Genomic DNA, 16,678 nt, shown 5'->3' with positions numbered 1-16,678 from the left:
GACTGTGTAACTGTACAGAGTCACTGTTTATTCAGCAGGATAAGAGTCACTGACTGTGTAACTGTACAGAGTCACTGTTTATTCAGCAGGGTAAGAGTCACTGACTGTGTAACTGTACAGAGTCACTGTTTATTCAGCAGGGTAAGGATCTCTCGCTGTGTAACTGTACAGAGTCACTGTTTATTCAGCAGGATAAGAGTCACTGACTGTGTAACTGTCTCTCTCGCTCCTTCCCTGCCATTCCTCCTCCTTTGCCCCCACCCCACCTCCTCTGACCTGAGCTTCTGTTTACCTGTTGCAGGCCCTGATGCTGGAACAGCTACAGAAACACTCGACCTCGCACTCCGGATTCCAGCCTAACTCGCAAGTAAGACCATGTCCTGGGCTGGGGGAGCGGATACAGTGCGACACGATGGGGCTGGGCTGGGGGAGCGGATACAGTGCGACACGATGGGGCGGGGCTGGGGGAGCGGATACAGTGGGACACAATCTGCAATATGCCTCGCTGTGTGTACATATGCATTTATCTCTGTGCTGTGTATGTGTGTGTGTACATGTGCATGTGTGCACAGCACAGATGGGGTGAATGTGTGTATGTGCCTGTGTATGTTCACAGCACAGATGGTGTTGTGCTTTGTGTGTGTGTTTATATACGCCTCTGTGTACAGCACAGATGGGGTAAGTGTGAGAGTGTGTATACTTTTGTTTGTGTTCACAACACGGATTGGGGGGATGGTGATGTGTGTGTGCACAGCACAAACTTAGGTGAGTGTGTATTCAGAGCACAGGTGGGGTGAGTGTGTGTGTGTGTGCACAGCACGGATGAGGGCTGTGTGTGCTTGGAGCTATGATCGGTTCTAACCGTTCTCTCTTTGTGACTGTAGATCGGGGAGGAGATGAGTTCAAACAGCTTCATCAAGCAGTACCTGGAAAAGCAGCACGAACTTCTGAGGCAGAGGCTGGAGAGAGAGGCTCGGGGAGCCATTGAGGCAGAAGGTGAGAAACAAACGGTGAGGTGTTAGCGGGCACTCCCCCATCACCAACCCCGGGCAGTAATAAACAGGATCCTCTCCCATCACCAACCCCGGGCAGTAATAAACAGGACTCCCTCCCCACACACAACCCCAGGGCTGTAATAAACATGATCCTGCCCCATTACCACCACGGCAGTAACTGGCCAGATAATAAACATCGGATCATTAATAAACAGATCTACCATACGACTCAGGAGCAGTAATAAACCGGATCCTCCCCATCACCAACCCGGGCTGATAATAAACAGGGATCCTCCCCATCACCAAACCCGAACTGTAATAAACAGGATCTCTCCACTCGCATCAGCCAACCCGGCATTAATAATCAAAAGGAACCCTCTTCACCATCACAACCCGCAGCCTAGTACATAGATCATACATCTACCATCACCCAAGCACAGGACCTAACATGTCAACCTCTAATACAAGTCAGTCACCTACTCCCGAACTTAATAAACAGGATCCTCCCAAGCACAACCGAGCATATCTCATAAAACAGGTAGAACAGACTCACCCTCACCACCCGAGCTGTAATGTAAACAGGCATCCGACACCCATCACACGCTTGAGATAAACAGGATCCTCCCCATCACCGACCCCGAGCTGTAATAAACAGGATCCTCCCCCATCACCACACCGACCCGCTGTAAGAAACAGGATCCTCCCATCAACAACCCCCGAGCTGTAATAAACAGGATCCTCTCCCATCACCAACCCCGGGCAGTAATAAACAGGATCCTCTCCCATCACTGACCCCGGGCTGTAATAAACAGGATCCTCCCCCATCACCGACCCCGGGCTGTAATAAACAGGATCCTCCCCCATCACCGACCCCGAGCTGTAAGAAACAGGATCCTCTCCCATCACCAACCCCGGGCTGTAATAAACAGGATCCTCCCACATCACCGACCCCGATCTATAATAAACAGGATCCTCCCCCATCACCAACCCCGGGCTGTAATAAACAGGATCCTCCCCCATCACCGACCCCGAGCTGTAAGAAACAGGATCCTCTCCCATCACCAACCCCGGGCAGTAATAAACAGGATCCTCTCCCATCACTGACCCCGGGCTGTAATAAACAGGATCCTCTCCCATCACTGACCCCGGGCTGTAATAAACAGGATCCACCCCATCACCGACCCCGGGCTGTAATAAACAGGATCCTGCAGCACCACCAACCCCGGGCAGTAATAAACAGGATCCTCTCCCATCACCAACCCCGGGCAGTAATAAACAGGATCCTCCACCACCACCAACCCCGGGCAGTAATAAACAGGATCCTCTCCCATCACCAACCCCGGGCAGTAATAAACAGGATCCTGCAGCACCACCAACCCCGGGCAGTAATAAACAGGATCCTCTCCCATCACCAACCCCGGGCAGTAATAAACAGGATCTTCTCCCATCACTGACCCCGGGCTGTAATAAACAGGATCCTCTCCCATCACCAACCCCGGGCAGTAATAAACAGGATCCTGCAGCACCACCAACCCCGGGCAGTAATAAACAGGATCCTCTCCCATCACCAACCCCGGGCAGTAATAAACAGGATCTTCTCCCATCACCAACCCCGGGCAGTAATAAACAGGATCCTCCCCCACCACCAACCCCGGGCAGTAATAAACAGGATCCTCTCCCATCACCAACCCCGGGCAGTAATAAACAGGATCTTCTCCCATCACCAACCCCGGGCAGTAATAAACAGGATCCTCTCCCATCACCAACCCCGGGCAGTAATAAACAGGATCCTCTCCCATCACCAACCCCGGGCAGTAATAAACAGGATCCTCCACCACCACCAACCCCGGGCAGTAATAAACAGGATCCTCCACCACCACCAACCCCGGGCAGTAATAAACAGGATCCTCCACCACCACCAACCCCGGGCAGTAATAAACAGGATCCTCTCCCATCACCAACCCCGGGCAGTAATAAACAGGATCTTCTCCCATCACTGACCCCGGGCTGTAATAAACAGGATCCTCTCCCATCACCGACCCTGGGCAGTAATAAACAGGATCCTCTCCCATCACCAACCCCGGGCAGTAATAAACAGGATCCTCCACCACCACCAACCCCGGGCAGTAATAAACAGGATCCTCTCCCATCACCAACCCCGGGCAGTAATAAACAGGATCCTCCACCACCACCAACCCCGGGCAGTAATAAACAGGATCCTCTCCCATCACCAACCCCGGGCAGTAATAAACAGGATCCTCTCCCATCACCAACCCCGGGCAGTAATAAACAGGATCCTCCACCACCACCAACCCCGGGCAGTAATAAACAGGATCCTCTCCCATCACCAACCCCGGGCAGTAATAAACAGGATCCTCTCCCATCACCAACCCCGGGCAGTAATAAACAGGATCTTCTCCCATCACTGACCCCGGGCTGTAATAAACAGGATCCTCTCCCATCACCGACCCTGGGCAGTAATAAACAGGATCCTCTCCCATCACCAACCCCGGGCAGTAATAAACAGGATCCTCTCCCATCACCAACCCCGGGCAGTAATAAACAGGATCCTCCACCACCACCAACCCCGGGCAGTAATAAACAGGATCCTCTCCCATCACCAACCCCGGGCAGTAATAAACAGGATCCTCTCCCATCACCAACCCCGGGCTGTAATAAACAGGATCCTCCCCCATCACCAACCCCGGGCAGTAATAAACAGGATCTTCTCCCATCACCAACCCCGGGCAGTAATAAACAGGATCCTCCACCACCACCAACCCCGGGCAGTAATAAACAGGATCCTCTCCCATCACCAACCCCGGGCAGTAATAAACAGGATCTTCTCCCATCACTGACCCCGGGCTGTAATAAACAGGATCCTCTCCCATCACCGACCCTGGGCAGTAATAAACAGGATCCTCTCCCATCACCAACCCCGGGCAGTAATAAACAGGATCCTCTCCCATCACCAACCCCGGGCAGTAATAAACAGGATCCTCCACCACCACCAACCCTGGGCAGTAATAAACAGGATCCTCTCCCATCACCAACCCCGGGCAGTAATAAACAGGATCCTCTCCCATCACCAACCCCGGGCAGTAATAAACAGGATCCTCTCCCATCACCAACCCCGGGCAGTAATAAACAGGATCTTCTCCCATCACTGACCCCGGGCTGTAATAAACAGGATCCTCTCCCATCACCAACCCCGGGCAGGAATAAACAGGATCCTCCCCCATCACCAACCCCGGGCAGTAATAAACAGGATCCTCTCCCATCACCAACCCCGGGCAGTAATAAACAGGATCCTCTCCCATCACTGACCCCGGGCTGTAATAAACAGGATCCTCCCCCATCACCAACCCCGGGCAGTAATAAACAGGATCCTCTCCCATCACTGACCCCGGGCTGTAATAAACAGGATCCTCTCCCATCACTGACCCCGGGCTGTAATAAACAGGATCCTCCCCCATCACCAACCCCGGGCAGTAATAAACAGGATCCTCTCCCATCACTGACCCCGGGCTGTAATAAACAGGATCCTCTCCCATCACTGACCCCGGGCTGTAATAAACAGGATCCTCTCCCATCACCAACCCCGGGCAGTAATAAACAGGATCCTCTCCCATCAGCAACCCCGAGCTGTAATAAACAGGATCCACCCCATCACCAACCCCGGGCAGTAATAAACAGGATCCTCTCCCATCACTGACCCCGGGCTGTAATAAACAGGATCCTCTCCCATCACCAACCCCGGGCAGTAATAAACAGGATCCTTTCCCATCAGCAACCCCGAGCTGTAATAAACAGGATCCACCCCATCACCAACCCCGGGCAGTAATAAACAGGATCCTCCCCCATCACCAACCCCGGGCAGTAATAAACAGGATCCTCTCCCATCACTGACCCCGGGCTGTAATAAACAGGATCCTCTCCCATCACTGACCCCGGGCTGTAATAAACAGGATCCTCTCCCATCACCAACCCCGGGCTGTAATAAACAGGATCCTCTCCCATCAGCAACCCCGAGCTGTAATAAACAGGATCCTCCCCCATCACTGACCCCGAACTGTAATAAACAGGATCCTCCCCCATCACTGATCCCGGGCTGTAATAAACAGGATCCTCTCCCATCACCAACCGCGGGCTGTAATAAACAGGATCCTCTCCCATCACTGACCCCGGGCTGTAATAAACAGGATCCTCCCCCATCACCAACCCCGGGCAGTAATAAACAGGATCCTCTCCCATCAGCAACCCCGAGCTGTAATAAACAGGATCCTCTCCCATCACTGACCCCGAACTGTAATAAACAGGATCCTCCCCCATCACTGACCCCGGGCTGTAATAAACAGGATCCTCTCCCATCACCAACCCCGGGCTGTAATAAACAGGATCCTCTCCCATCACTGACCCCGGGCTGTAATAAACAGGATCCTCTCCCATCACTGACCCCGAACTGTAATAAACAGGATCCTCTCCCATCACTGACCCCGGGCTGTAATAAACAGGATCCTCTCCCATCAGCAACCCCGAGCTGTAATAAACAGGATCCTCCCCCATCACTGACCCTGGGCTGTAATAAACAGGATCCTCTCCCATCACTGACCCCGGGCTGTAATAAACAGGATCCTCTCCCATCAGCAACCCCGAGCTGTAATAAACAGGATCCTCTCCCATCACCAACCCCGGGCAGTAATAAACAGGATCCTCTCTCATCACTGACCCCGGGCTGTAATAAACAGGATCCTCTCCCATCACCAACCCCGGGCAGTAATAAACAGGATCCTCTCTCATCACTGACCCCGGGCTGTAATAAACAGGATCCTCTCCCATCAGCAACCCCGAGCTGTAATAAACAGGATCCTCCCCCATCACTGACCCCGGGCTGTAATAAACAGGATCCTCTCCCATCACCAACCCCGGGCAGTAATAAACAGGATCCTCTCCCATCACTGACCCCGGGCTGTAATAAACAGGATCCTCTCCCATCACTGACCCCGGGCTGTAATAAACAGGATCCTCTCCCATCAGCAACCCCGAGCTGTAATAAACAGGATCCTCCCCCATCACTGACCCCGGGCTGTAATAAACAGGATCCTCTCCCATCACTGACCCCGGGCTGTAATAAACAGGATCCTCTCCCATCAGCAACCCCGAGCTGTAATAAACAGGATCCTCCCCCATCACTGACCCCGGGCTGTAATAAACAGGATCCTCTCCCATCACTGACCCCGGGCTGTAATAAACAGGATCCTCTCCCATCACCAACCCCGAGCTGTAATAAACAGGATCCTCTCCCATCACTGACCCCGGGCTGTAATAAACAGGATCCTCTCCCATCACTGACCCCGGGCTGTAATAAACAGGATCCTCTCCCATCAGCAACCCCGAACTGTAATAAACAGGATCCTCTCCCATCACCAACCCCGAACTGTAATAATAGGGGGTAGGCGGTGGCGTCGTGGTATTATCACTGGATTCGTAATCGAGAGTCCCAGGGTATTTCTCTGGGGACATGGGTTCAAATCCCACCACAGCAGAAGGTGGAATTTGAATTTAATTAATCAATCTGGAATTAAAAGCTAGTCTAATGACGGCCATGAAACCATTGTCGATTGTTGTAAAAACCCATCTGGTTCACTAGTGTCCTTTAGGGAAGGAAATCTGCTGTCCTTACCTGGTCTGGCCTACATGTGACTCCAGACCCACAGCAATGTGGTTAACTCTTACATGCCCTCTGAAATGGCCAAGCAAGCCACTCAGTTGCATCTAACCGCTACAAAGTCAATAAAAAGGAATGAAACCAGACGGACCACCCGGCATCGACCAAGGCTAACCTAGCCCTGTCGACCCTGCAAAGTCCTCCTTATTAACATCTGGGGGCTTGTGCCAAAGTTGGGAGAGCTGTCCCACAGACTAGTCAAGCAACAGCCTGACATAGTCATACTCACGGAATCATACCTGACAGACAATGTCCCAGACACTGCCATCACCATCCCCGGGTATGTCCTGTCCCACCGGCAGGACAGACCCACCAGAGGTGGCGGGACAGTGGTATACAGTAGGGAGGGAGTTGCCCTGGGAATCCTCAACATCGACTCTGGATCCCATGAAGTCTCATGGCAGCAGGTCAAACATAGGCAAGGTAACCTCCTACTGATTACCACCTACCACCCTCCCTCAGCTGATGACTCAGTACTCCACCAAGTCAAACACCACTTGAAGGAAGCACTGAGGGTGGCAAGGGCACAGAATGTACTCTGGGTGGGGGACTTCAATGTCCATCACCAAGAGTGGCTCAGGAGCACCACTACTGACCGAGCTGGCCGAGTCCTAAAGGACATAGCTGCTAGACTGGGTATGCGGCAGGTGGTGGGGGAACCAACACGGGGGATAAACATACTTGACCTTGTCCTCACCAATCTGCCTGCCGCAGATGCTTCTGTCCATGACTGTATTGGTAGGAGTGACCAGTGCACAGTCCTTGTGGTGACAAAGTCCCACCTTCACATTGAGGATACCGTCCATCGTGTTGTGTGGCACTATCACCGTGCTAAATGGGATAGATTTCAAACAGATCTAGCAATGCAAAATTGGGCATCCATGAGGCGCTGTGGGCCATCAGCAGCAGCAGAATTGTACTCAACCACAATCTGTAACCTCATGGCCCGGCATATCCCCCACTCTACCATTACCATCAAGCCAGGAGACCAACGCTGGTTCAATGAAGTGTGCAGGAGGGCATGCCAGGAGCAGCACCAGGCATACCTCTAAATGAGGTGTCAACCTGGTGAAGCTACAACACAGGACTATCTGCGTGCCAAACTGCGTAAGCAGCATGTGATAGACAGAGCTAAGAGATCCCATAACAAACGGATCAGATCTAAGCTCTGCAGTCCTGCCACATCCAGCCGTGAATGGTGGTGGACAATTAACAACTAACTGGAGGAGGTGGCTCCACAAATATCCCCATCCTCAATCATAATAAAAGCAAAATACTGCGGATGCTGGAAATTTGAAATAAAAACAAGAAATGCTGGAACCACTCAGCAGGTCTGGCAGCATCTGTGAAAAGAGAAGCAGAGTTAACGTTTCGGGTCAGTGATCCTTCTTCGGAACTGACAAATATTAGAAAAGTCACAGGTTATAAGCAAGTGAGGTGGGGGTGGGCAAAGAGATAACAAAGGAGGTCGAGATTGGACCAGGCCACATAGCTGACCAAAAGGTCACGGAACAAAGGCAAACAATATGTTAATGGTGTGTTGAAAGACAAAGCATTAGTACAGATTAGGTGTTAATACACTAAATATGCTGGGCTCCCCCATCCTCAATGATGGGGGAGCCCAGCACATCAGTGCAAAAGATAAGGCTGAAGCATTTGCAACAATCTTCAGCCACAAGTGCTGAGTTGATGATCCACCTCGGCCTCCTCCTGAAGTCCCCAGCATCACAGATGCCAGACTTCAGCCAATTCGATTCACTTCGCGTGATATCAAGAAAGGACTGAAGGCACCGGATACTGCAAAAGCTATGACAATATTCCAGCAATAGTACTGAAGACCTGTGCTCCAGAACTTGCCGCGCCCCGAGCCAAGCTGTTCCAGTACAGCTGCAACATTGGCATCTACCCTGCAATGTGGAAAATTGCCCAGGTATGTCCTGTACACAAAAAGCAGGACAAGTCCAACCTGGTCAATTACCGCCCCATCAGCCTACTCTCAATCATCAGTAAAGTGATGGAAGGTGTCATCAACAGTGCCATCAAGCAGCACTTGCTCAGCAATAACCTGCTCAGTGACGCTCAGTTTGGGTTCCGCCAGGGCCACTCAGCTCCTGACCTCATTCCAGCCTTGGTTCAAACATGGACCAAGGAGCTGAACTCAAGAGGTGAGGTGAGAGTGACTGCCCTTGACATCAAGGCAGCATTTGACCGAGTATGGCCTCAAGGAGCCCGAGCAAAACTGAGGTCAATGGGAATCAGAGGGAAAACCCTCCACTGGCTGGAGTCATGCCTAGCGCAAAGGAAGATGGTTGTGGTTGTTGGAGGTCAATCATCTGAGCTCCAGGACATCACTACAGGAGTTCCTCAGGGTAGTGTCCTAGGCCCAAACATCTTCAGCTGCTTCATCAATGACCTTCCTTCAATCATAAGGTCAGAAGTGGGGATGTTCGCTGATGATTGCACAATGTTCAGCACCATTCGTGACTCCTCAGATACTGAAGCAGTCCTTGTAGAAATGCAGCAAGACCTGGACAATATCCAGGCTTGGGCTGATAAGTGGCAAGTAACATTCACACCACACAAGTGGCAGGCAATCACCATCTCCAACAAGAGAGAATCTAACCATCTCCCCTTGACATTCAACAGCATTACCATCGCTGAATCCCCCACTATCAACATCCTAGGGGCTACCATTGACCAGAAACTGAACTGGAGTAGCCATATAAATACTGTGGCTACAAGAGCAGGTCAGAGGCTGGGAATCCTGCAGCGAGTAACTCACCTCCTGGCTCCCCAAAGCCTGTCCACCATCTACAAGGCACAAGTCAGGAGTGTGATGGAATACTCTCCACTTGTCTGGATGGGTGCAGCTCCAACAACACTCAAGAAGCTCATCACCATCCAGGACAAAGCAGCCCGCTTGATTGGCACCCCATCCACAAACATTCACTCCCTCCATCACCGGCGCACATTGGCAGCAGTGTGTACCATCTACAAGATGCACTGCAGCAACGCACCAAGGCTCCTTAGACAGCACCTTCCAAACCCGCAACCTCTACCAACTAGAAGGACAAGGGCAGCAAATACTTGGGAACACCACCACCTGCAAGTTCCCCTCCAAGTCACACACCATCCTGACTTGGAACTATATCACCGTTCCTTCACTGTCGCTGGGTCAAAATCCTGGAACTCCCTTCCTGACAGCACTGTGGGTATACCTACCCCAAATGGACTGCAGCGGTTCAGGAAGGCAGCTCACCACCACCTTCTCAAGGGCAATTAGGGATGGGCAATAAATGCTGGCCAAGCCAGCGTTGCCCACATCCCATGAATGAATTGAAAAAAAAACAGGCTCCTCCCCCATCACCAACCCCGAGCTGTAATAAACAGGATCCTCCCCCATCACCAACCCCGAGCTGTAATAAACAGGATCCTCCCCCATCACCAACCCCGGGCTGTAATAAACAGGATCCTCCCCCATCACCAACCCCGAGCTGTAATAAACAGGATCCTCCCCCATCACCGACCCGGGCTGTAATAAACAGGATCCTCCCCCATCACCGACCCCGAACTGTAATAAACAGGATCCTCCCCCATCACCGACCCGGGCTGTAATAAACAGGATCCTCCCCCATCACCAACCCCGAGCTGCAATAAACAGGATCCTCCCCCATCACCGACCCGGGCTGTAATAAACAGGATCCTCCCCCATCACCGACCCCGAACTGTAATAAACAGGATCCTCCCCCATCACCAACCCCGAGCTGTAATAAACAGGATCCTCCCCCATCACCGACCCCGAACTGTAATAAACAGGATCCTCCCCCATCACCAACCCCGAGCTGCAATAAACAGGATCCTCCCCCATCACCGACCCCGAACTGTAATAAACAGGATCCTCCCCCATCACCGACCCGGGCTGTAATAAACAGGATCCTCCCCCATCACCGACCCTGGGCTGTAATAAACCGGATCCTCCCCCATCACCGACCCTGGGCTTTAATAAACCGGATCCTCCCCCATCACCAACCCCGAGCTGTAATAAACAGGATCCTCTCCCATCACCGACCCCGAGCTGTAATAAACCGGATCCTCCCCCATCACTGACCCCGAGCTGTAATAAACAGGATCCTCTCCCATCACCAACCCCGAGCTGTAATAAACAGGATCCTCTCCCATCACCAACCCCGAGCTGTAATAAACCGGATCCTCCCCCATCACTGACCCCGAGCTGTAATAAACCGGATCCTCCCCCATCACCAACCCCGAGCTGTAATAAACAGGATCCTCCCCCATCACCGACCCCGGGCTGTAATAAACCGGATCCTCTCCCATCACCAACCCCGAGCTGTAATAAACAGGATCCTCTCCCATCACCAACCCCGAGCTGTAATAAACAGGATCCTCCCCCATCACCAACCCCGGGCTGTAATAAACAGGATCCTCCCCCATCACCAACCCCGAGCTGTAATAAACAGGATCCTCCCCCATCACCGACCCCGGGCTGTAATAAACAGGATCCTCCCCCATCACCAACCCCGAGCTGTAATAAACAGGATCCTCTCCCATCACCAACCCCGAGCTGTAATAAACAGGATCCTCTCCCATCACCGACCCCGGGCTGTAATAAACAGGATCCTCCCCCATCACCAACCCCGAGCTGTAATAAACCGGATCCTCCCCCATCACCAACCCCGAGCTGTAATAAACAGGATCCTCCCCCATCACCGACCCCGGGCTGTAATAAACCGGATCCTCTCCCATCACCAACCCCGAGCTGTAATAAACAGGATCCTCTCCCATCACCAACCCCGAGCTGTAATAAACAGGATCCTCCCCCATCACCAACCCCGGGCTGTAATAAACAGGATCCTCCCCCATCACCAACCCCGAGCTGTAATAAACCGGATCCTCCCCCATCACCAACCCCGAGCTGTAATAAACAGGATCCTCCCCCATCACCGACCCCGGGCTGTAATAAACCGGATCCTCTCCCATCACCAACCCCGAGCTGTAATAAACAGGATCCTCTCCCATCACCAACCCCGAGCTGTAATAAACAGGATCCTCCCCCATCACCAACCCCGGGCTGTAATAAACAGGATCCTCCCCCATCACCAACCCCGAGCTGTAATAAACAGGATCCTCCCCCATCACCGACCCCGGGCTGTAATAAACAGGATCCTCCCCCATCACCAACCCCGAGCTGTAATAAACAGGATCCTCCCCCATCACCAACCCCGAGCTGTAATAAACAGGATCCTCTCCCATCACCAACCCCGAGCTGTAATAAACCGGATCCTCTCCCATCACCGACCCCGGGCTGTAATAAACAGGATCCTCCCCCATCACCGACCCCGGGCTGTAATAAACAGGATCCTCTCCCATCACCAACCCCGAGCTGTAATAAACAGGATCCTCTCCCATCACCGACCCTGGGCTGTAATAAACAGGATCTTCCTGTGTATAGTCATTGGTCTGTAAGTTCCCTCCTTTCTGTGTCCCTCATGCTGTCTCTAACCCCCCTCCCCGTGATCCCAGATGTTGAAACCCACATACTTGCCCCTGGAATTGCGTCTCTCTCTCTCTTTGTCTTTCCCGTTGTACTTGCCTCTCGCCAGGCCCCGTCTCTTTCCTTCCCCTCCTCGTCCCTGATACTTGCCTCATCTCTCTCTGCTTTCCTCCTGCACAGAGGTAGAATCGGACAGCGAGAGTACGGACGCACTGAATCCAACCGCCCATCACTCTGACACGCAACCTGGCCCAGAGCTACAGGAGCTACCAGGTAAGGACAACATTGCTAGCAACAAACCCAGGCCTAATGGGGAAGAGACTGGGTGGGTGGGGCGCCGTGACCAGGATGGGGGAAAGTTGGGTGGGGAAGGGAACGAGGCAAGAAGAAAGTGGGGTGAGAGGGATTTTTAAAAATTGATTGCATTGTTGGGATGTGGGCGTCACTGGCAAGGCCAGCATTTGTTGCCCATCCCTAATTGCCGTTGAGAAGGTGGTGGTGAGCTGTCTACAACTGATTGCCTCTGAAGTTGCCCAGCAACCAGTTAAGTGTCAATGTGTAGGCCAGACCGGGTCAGTACGGCAGATTTCCTTCCCTAAAGGACATAAGTGAACCAGATGGGTTTTTACAACAATTCAGTGGTTTCATGGTCCACCGCTACCAAGACTGGCTTTTAATTTCAGATTTATTAATAAACAGAATTTCATTTTCGTCAGCTGCCGTGGTGGGATTTGAAGCCATATCCAGGCTTCTGGATCTTTCATCACATTACTGATCCCCAGTGTAAGTGGGGAGAGGGGGATGTGGGGTGGTAAGTGAGGAGAGGCGGGTGGGGAGAGGGGGGATGGGGGGTAAGTGGGGAGAGGGGGAATCGGTGGGGTGTAGCTGTGTGAGAGGGGGGATCGGGGCGGGTGTAAGTGGGGAGGGGGGATCGGGGCGAGTGTATGTGGGTAGACGGGGGATCAGGGCGGGTGTAAGTGGGTAGACGGGGGATCGGGGTGTTAAGTGGGGAGAGGGGGAATCGGGGGGGTGTAAGTGGGGAGAGGGGAGATGGGATGTGGAGAGAGGGGGAATGGGGAGGTGTAAGTGTGGACGGGGGTTCAGGGGGGTGTAAGTGGGGATCGGGGGGGGTTAAGTGGGGAATCGGGTGGGTGTAAGTGGGGAGAAGGGATTGGGGCGGGTGTCAGTGGGGAGACGGGGGATCAGGGGGTAAATGAGGAGGGGGGATTGGGGGTGTGAGGGGGGAGAGGGGGTGTAAGTGGGGAGCGGTGGTATCAGGGTGTGTAAGTGGGGAGCGGGGGGGATCAGGGTGTGTAAGTGGGGAGCGGGGGGATCAGGGGGTGTAAGTGGGGAGCGAGGGGACCGAGGGGTTGTAAGTGGGGAGGGGGGGGATCGGGGGTTGTAAGTGGGGAGGGGGGATTGAGGGGGTGTAAGTGGGGAGAGGGGGGTGTAAGTAGGGAGAGGAGGGATGGGGTATAAGTGGGAAGGGGGGGATCGGTGGGTTTAAGTGGGAAGAGGGGAGATTGGGGGGGTTGTAAGTGGGGAGAGGGGGGATCGGGGGTTGTAAGTGGGGAGGGAGGATCGAGGGGGTGTAAGTGGGGAGAGGGGAAATCGGGGGGTGTAAGTAGGGAGAGGAGGGATGGGGGGATCAAGGGGTCTCAGTGGGAAGAGGGGATTGGGGATTGTAAGTGGGGAGGGGGGGATCGGGGGTTGTAAGTCGGGAGAGGGGTTTTCGGGCGGTGTAAGTAGGGAGACGGGGGATCAGGGGGTATAAGTGGGGAGGGGGGGTGTAAGGGGGGATGGGGGGGTAATTGGGTGAGGGGGGATCGGTGGGGGTAAGTGGGGGAAAAGAGAGGTTTGTGTTGGAGGCGAGCTGGGTCTAGGATCAGGGTTGGCCGCTGACACCACCTTCCACTGTTGAATATCCCCATGGTCCTGACAGGGTAAGAACCTCGTGCCTGGGGTCTGTCACAACTGTCGGACTGTCTCCCCATGGATATATGTAGGGCCCTACCAAATTCATGGCCGTGAAATTGGCCGTTTTGTGTACTTCGCCCATTTTAGCGATTGGTACAAGGCTGAACCCGCTGATTATTAGATGTGGGAGGGCTTCCTGTTAGTTTTGAGAGTAGCAGTCACATGTGTTAGCAGACAAGTGAGAATGGCAGAATGAGCAAATAAAAAACAGCCACAACCTTTACTGCAGCACACCGAGTGAAAGCATTTGGAAGACAAGTCCTGCGTGCCGATGGTGGAATACTATTTCGTTCAAGCTGCAATGTTTCATTGGATCACACACGGCGGGCAATGGTTCAGCAGCACTTAGAGTCCAACACCGCACTGCTGGAAAATGAACACGCAAAAAAACAAGCAATAATTTCATCTCCATTTAAGAAGTTGACAGAGAGGTCAGAAAATCGTCAGTTGATTGCAGTGGAACTTGTGGATGCTTTTGCAAGTGCTGACATACCATTGGAAAAACTTGATCACCCAAAGCTGCGGGTGTTCATTCAACGACATGTGCAAAATGGTGGTTTCTTGCCAAGTGCAAATAAACTACGACAGGACTACCTACCGAAGGGTTTTGCTGCGCATTGTGGGGAGGTGAAGTCTCAGATTAACGCATGTGAGTCCTTTGCAATCATTTGCGATGAGTCTACTGATGATCAAGACAACTATGTGCTGCGTGTTTTGTTTGATTTTATGTCCGGTAAGGCTGAAGATGTACAGTCAGGAAAGCTAACAACAGTGCTCGCAGACTGCGTCCGCTTAGAAGCTGTTAATTACACCACAATTTCCCAAACGATAATCAAAACCATTTGCAAATACGGGGCAGATTTCAACAAAGTGTCTGCTTTCATTAGTGACAATGCAACTTACATGATAAAATCTTTCAAATCTGTGCTCCAAGGTGTAATGCCTAATGCTGTCTATATTACATGTAATGCACTTATAATTTCTCTTGTCACTGAGCTGTGGAAAAGTGAGTTTGGTAAAGTCGACAAACTGGTCAGCTACTTTAAAAAGATCTTCAAACACTGCCCTAGCCGCAAGCTTCGATACAGGCAACACATTGCAAATATGGCTGAAATTGGAGAACAGAACTTTGCCCTTCCTCCAGAGCCAGTGATTACACATTGGAATTCCTGGTTTCGGGCAGTACAGCATCATGCAGCTCACCTGAAATACTACTCAGACTTCATCTCAGAAGAGCTCACACTGACACCAAAAGCACAGGTTTTAACAGACATTGTAACCCTTCTAAACAATGCTCAGCTTAATGAGGAGGTTCAGTTTGTTGCCAAGAATGCGACACGATTTTTGGATATAATCACTTGGTTTGAATCTCGACACATCACAATCCACAAAGCTTATAATAAAGTCATGGACGTGCTGTTCTGGGCTGAAGCCGAGTCAAACGAACAACACTCTGATGACGCTGAATTAAATGCCTGTGCTCAACGGGTGTTTTCTTGCACGGCAAAGAAGCTCAAACAATATTACTCCTATGGGGAAGAGTCAAGTGGTGATGAAAAAGCGGCTCAGAGGTTTCAACAACCTTCCGCGGCCTTCCTGAAAGCTGTGCGTATCTTTGACCCTGCACAAATGCATCTGTTGATGATGGACTTAAACTCGCTTGATGCGATTCCTGGCTTTGACAAGAACTGTAGACTGGAGATTCCTACTTATAAAAGCATCGCAAAAGAAGCAGATTGTACTTTGCCTGTGCTGCAGTTTTGGAACTCTGCGGAATACAGAATCCCCTACCTTGCAAAGCTAGCACGGCGCTGTCTGACAATTCCAACAAACTCTGCAGATGCGGACAGAGTTGTGTCTAAACATGGACTGTGTTCACAGTGCAGAGACAGGGACTGAAGAAAGAGACAGTTACAGGTTGCCTCAAACTCACATTAAACCACTGACTTCAGTGAGTAAAGAATGTGAAATAAAAACAAGAAATGCTGGAAATACTCAGCAGGTCTGGCAGCATCTGTGGAGAGAGAAGCAGAGTTAATGTTTCAGGTCAGTGACCCTTCATCAGAACTGGCAAATATTAGAAATGTAAAAGGTTTTGAGTAAGGAAAGCAGGGGTGGGGCAAGAGATAACAAAAGAGAAGGTGTTGATAGGACAAGGTCACAGACAATAACCGACCAGAAGGTCATGGAGCAAAGGCAAACGGTATGTTAATGGTGTGCTGAAAGACAGAGCGTTAGTACAGAGAGGGTGTTAATTGACAGAAAACTGAGCAGCCTGGCCCCAAGCACAAACATGAAAAAAACAGTGGGTAGGCGCAGTAGAAACAAACTAAAATAAAATAAACAAATGAAAAAAAAACTAAAAATAAAAAAGGGGGGCTCGTCATGCTCTGAAATTATTGAACTCAATGTTCAGTCCAGCAGGCTGTAGTGTGCCTAATCAGTAAATGAGATGCTGTTCCTCGA

The 16,678-nt window shown here is 51.8% G+C and overlaps 1 protein-coding gene across 1 annotated transcript; it reads left to right on the top strand.

The window, feature by feature from the left end:
- The first annotated feature begins 297 nt into the window (after positions 1-297).
- Positions 298-16,206, top strand: LOC137359193 (uncharacterized). Its single transcript, XM_068025255.1, has 4 exons — positions 298-367; positions 885-996; positions 12,416-12,508; positions 14,442-16,206. The coding sequence occupies exons 1-4, from the start codon at positions 308-310 to the stop codon at positions 16,109-16,111; spliced, it is 1,935 nt and encodes a 644-aa protein (XP_067881356.1). The 5' UTR covers positions 298-307; the 3' UTR covers positions 16,112-16,206.
- Positions 16,207-16,678: the final 472 nt, after the last annotated feature.

The sequence above is a fragment of the Heterodontus francisci genome, unplaced genomic scaffold (assembly GCF_036365525.1).
Source record: "Heterodontus francisci isolate sHetFra1 unplaced genomic scaffold, sHetFra1.hap1 HAP1_SCAFFOLD_2385, whole genome shotgun sequence".
In the NCBI taxonomy this organism is placed as follows: Eukaryota; Metazoa; Chordata; class Chondrichthyes; order Heterodontiformes; family Heterodontidae; genus Heterodontus; species Heterodontus francisci.
The sequence above is the reverse complement of the archived record's forward strand: the minus strand, read 5'-3'. Positions and strand labels throughout refer to the sequence as shown.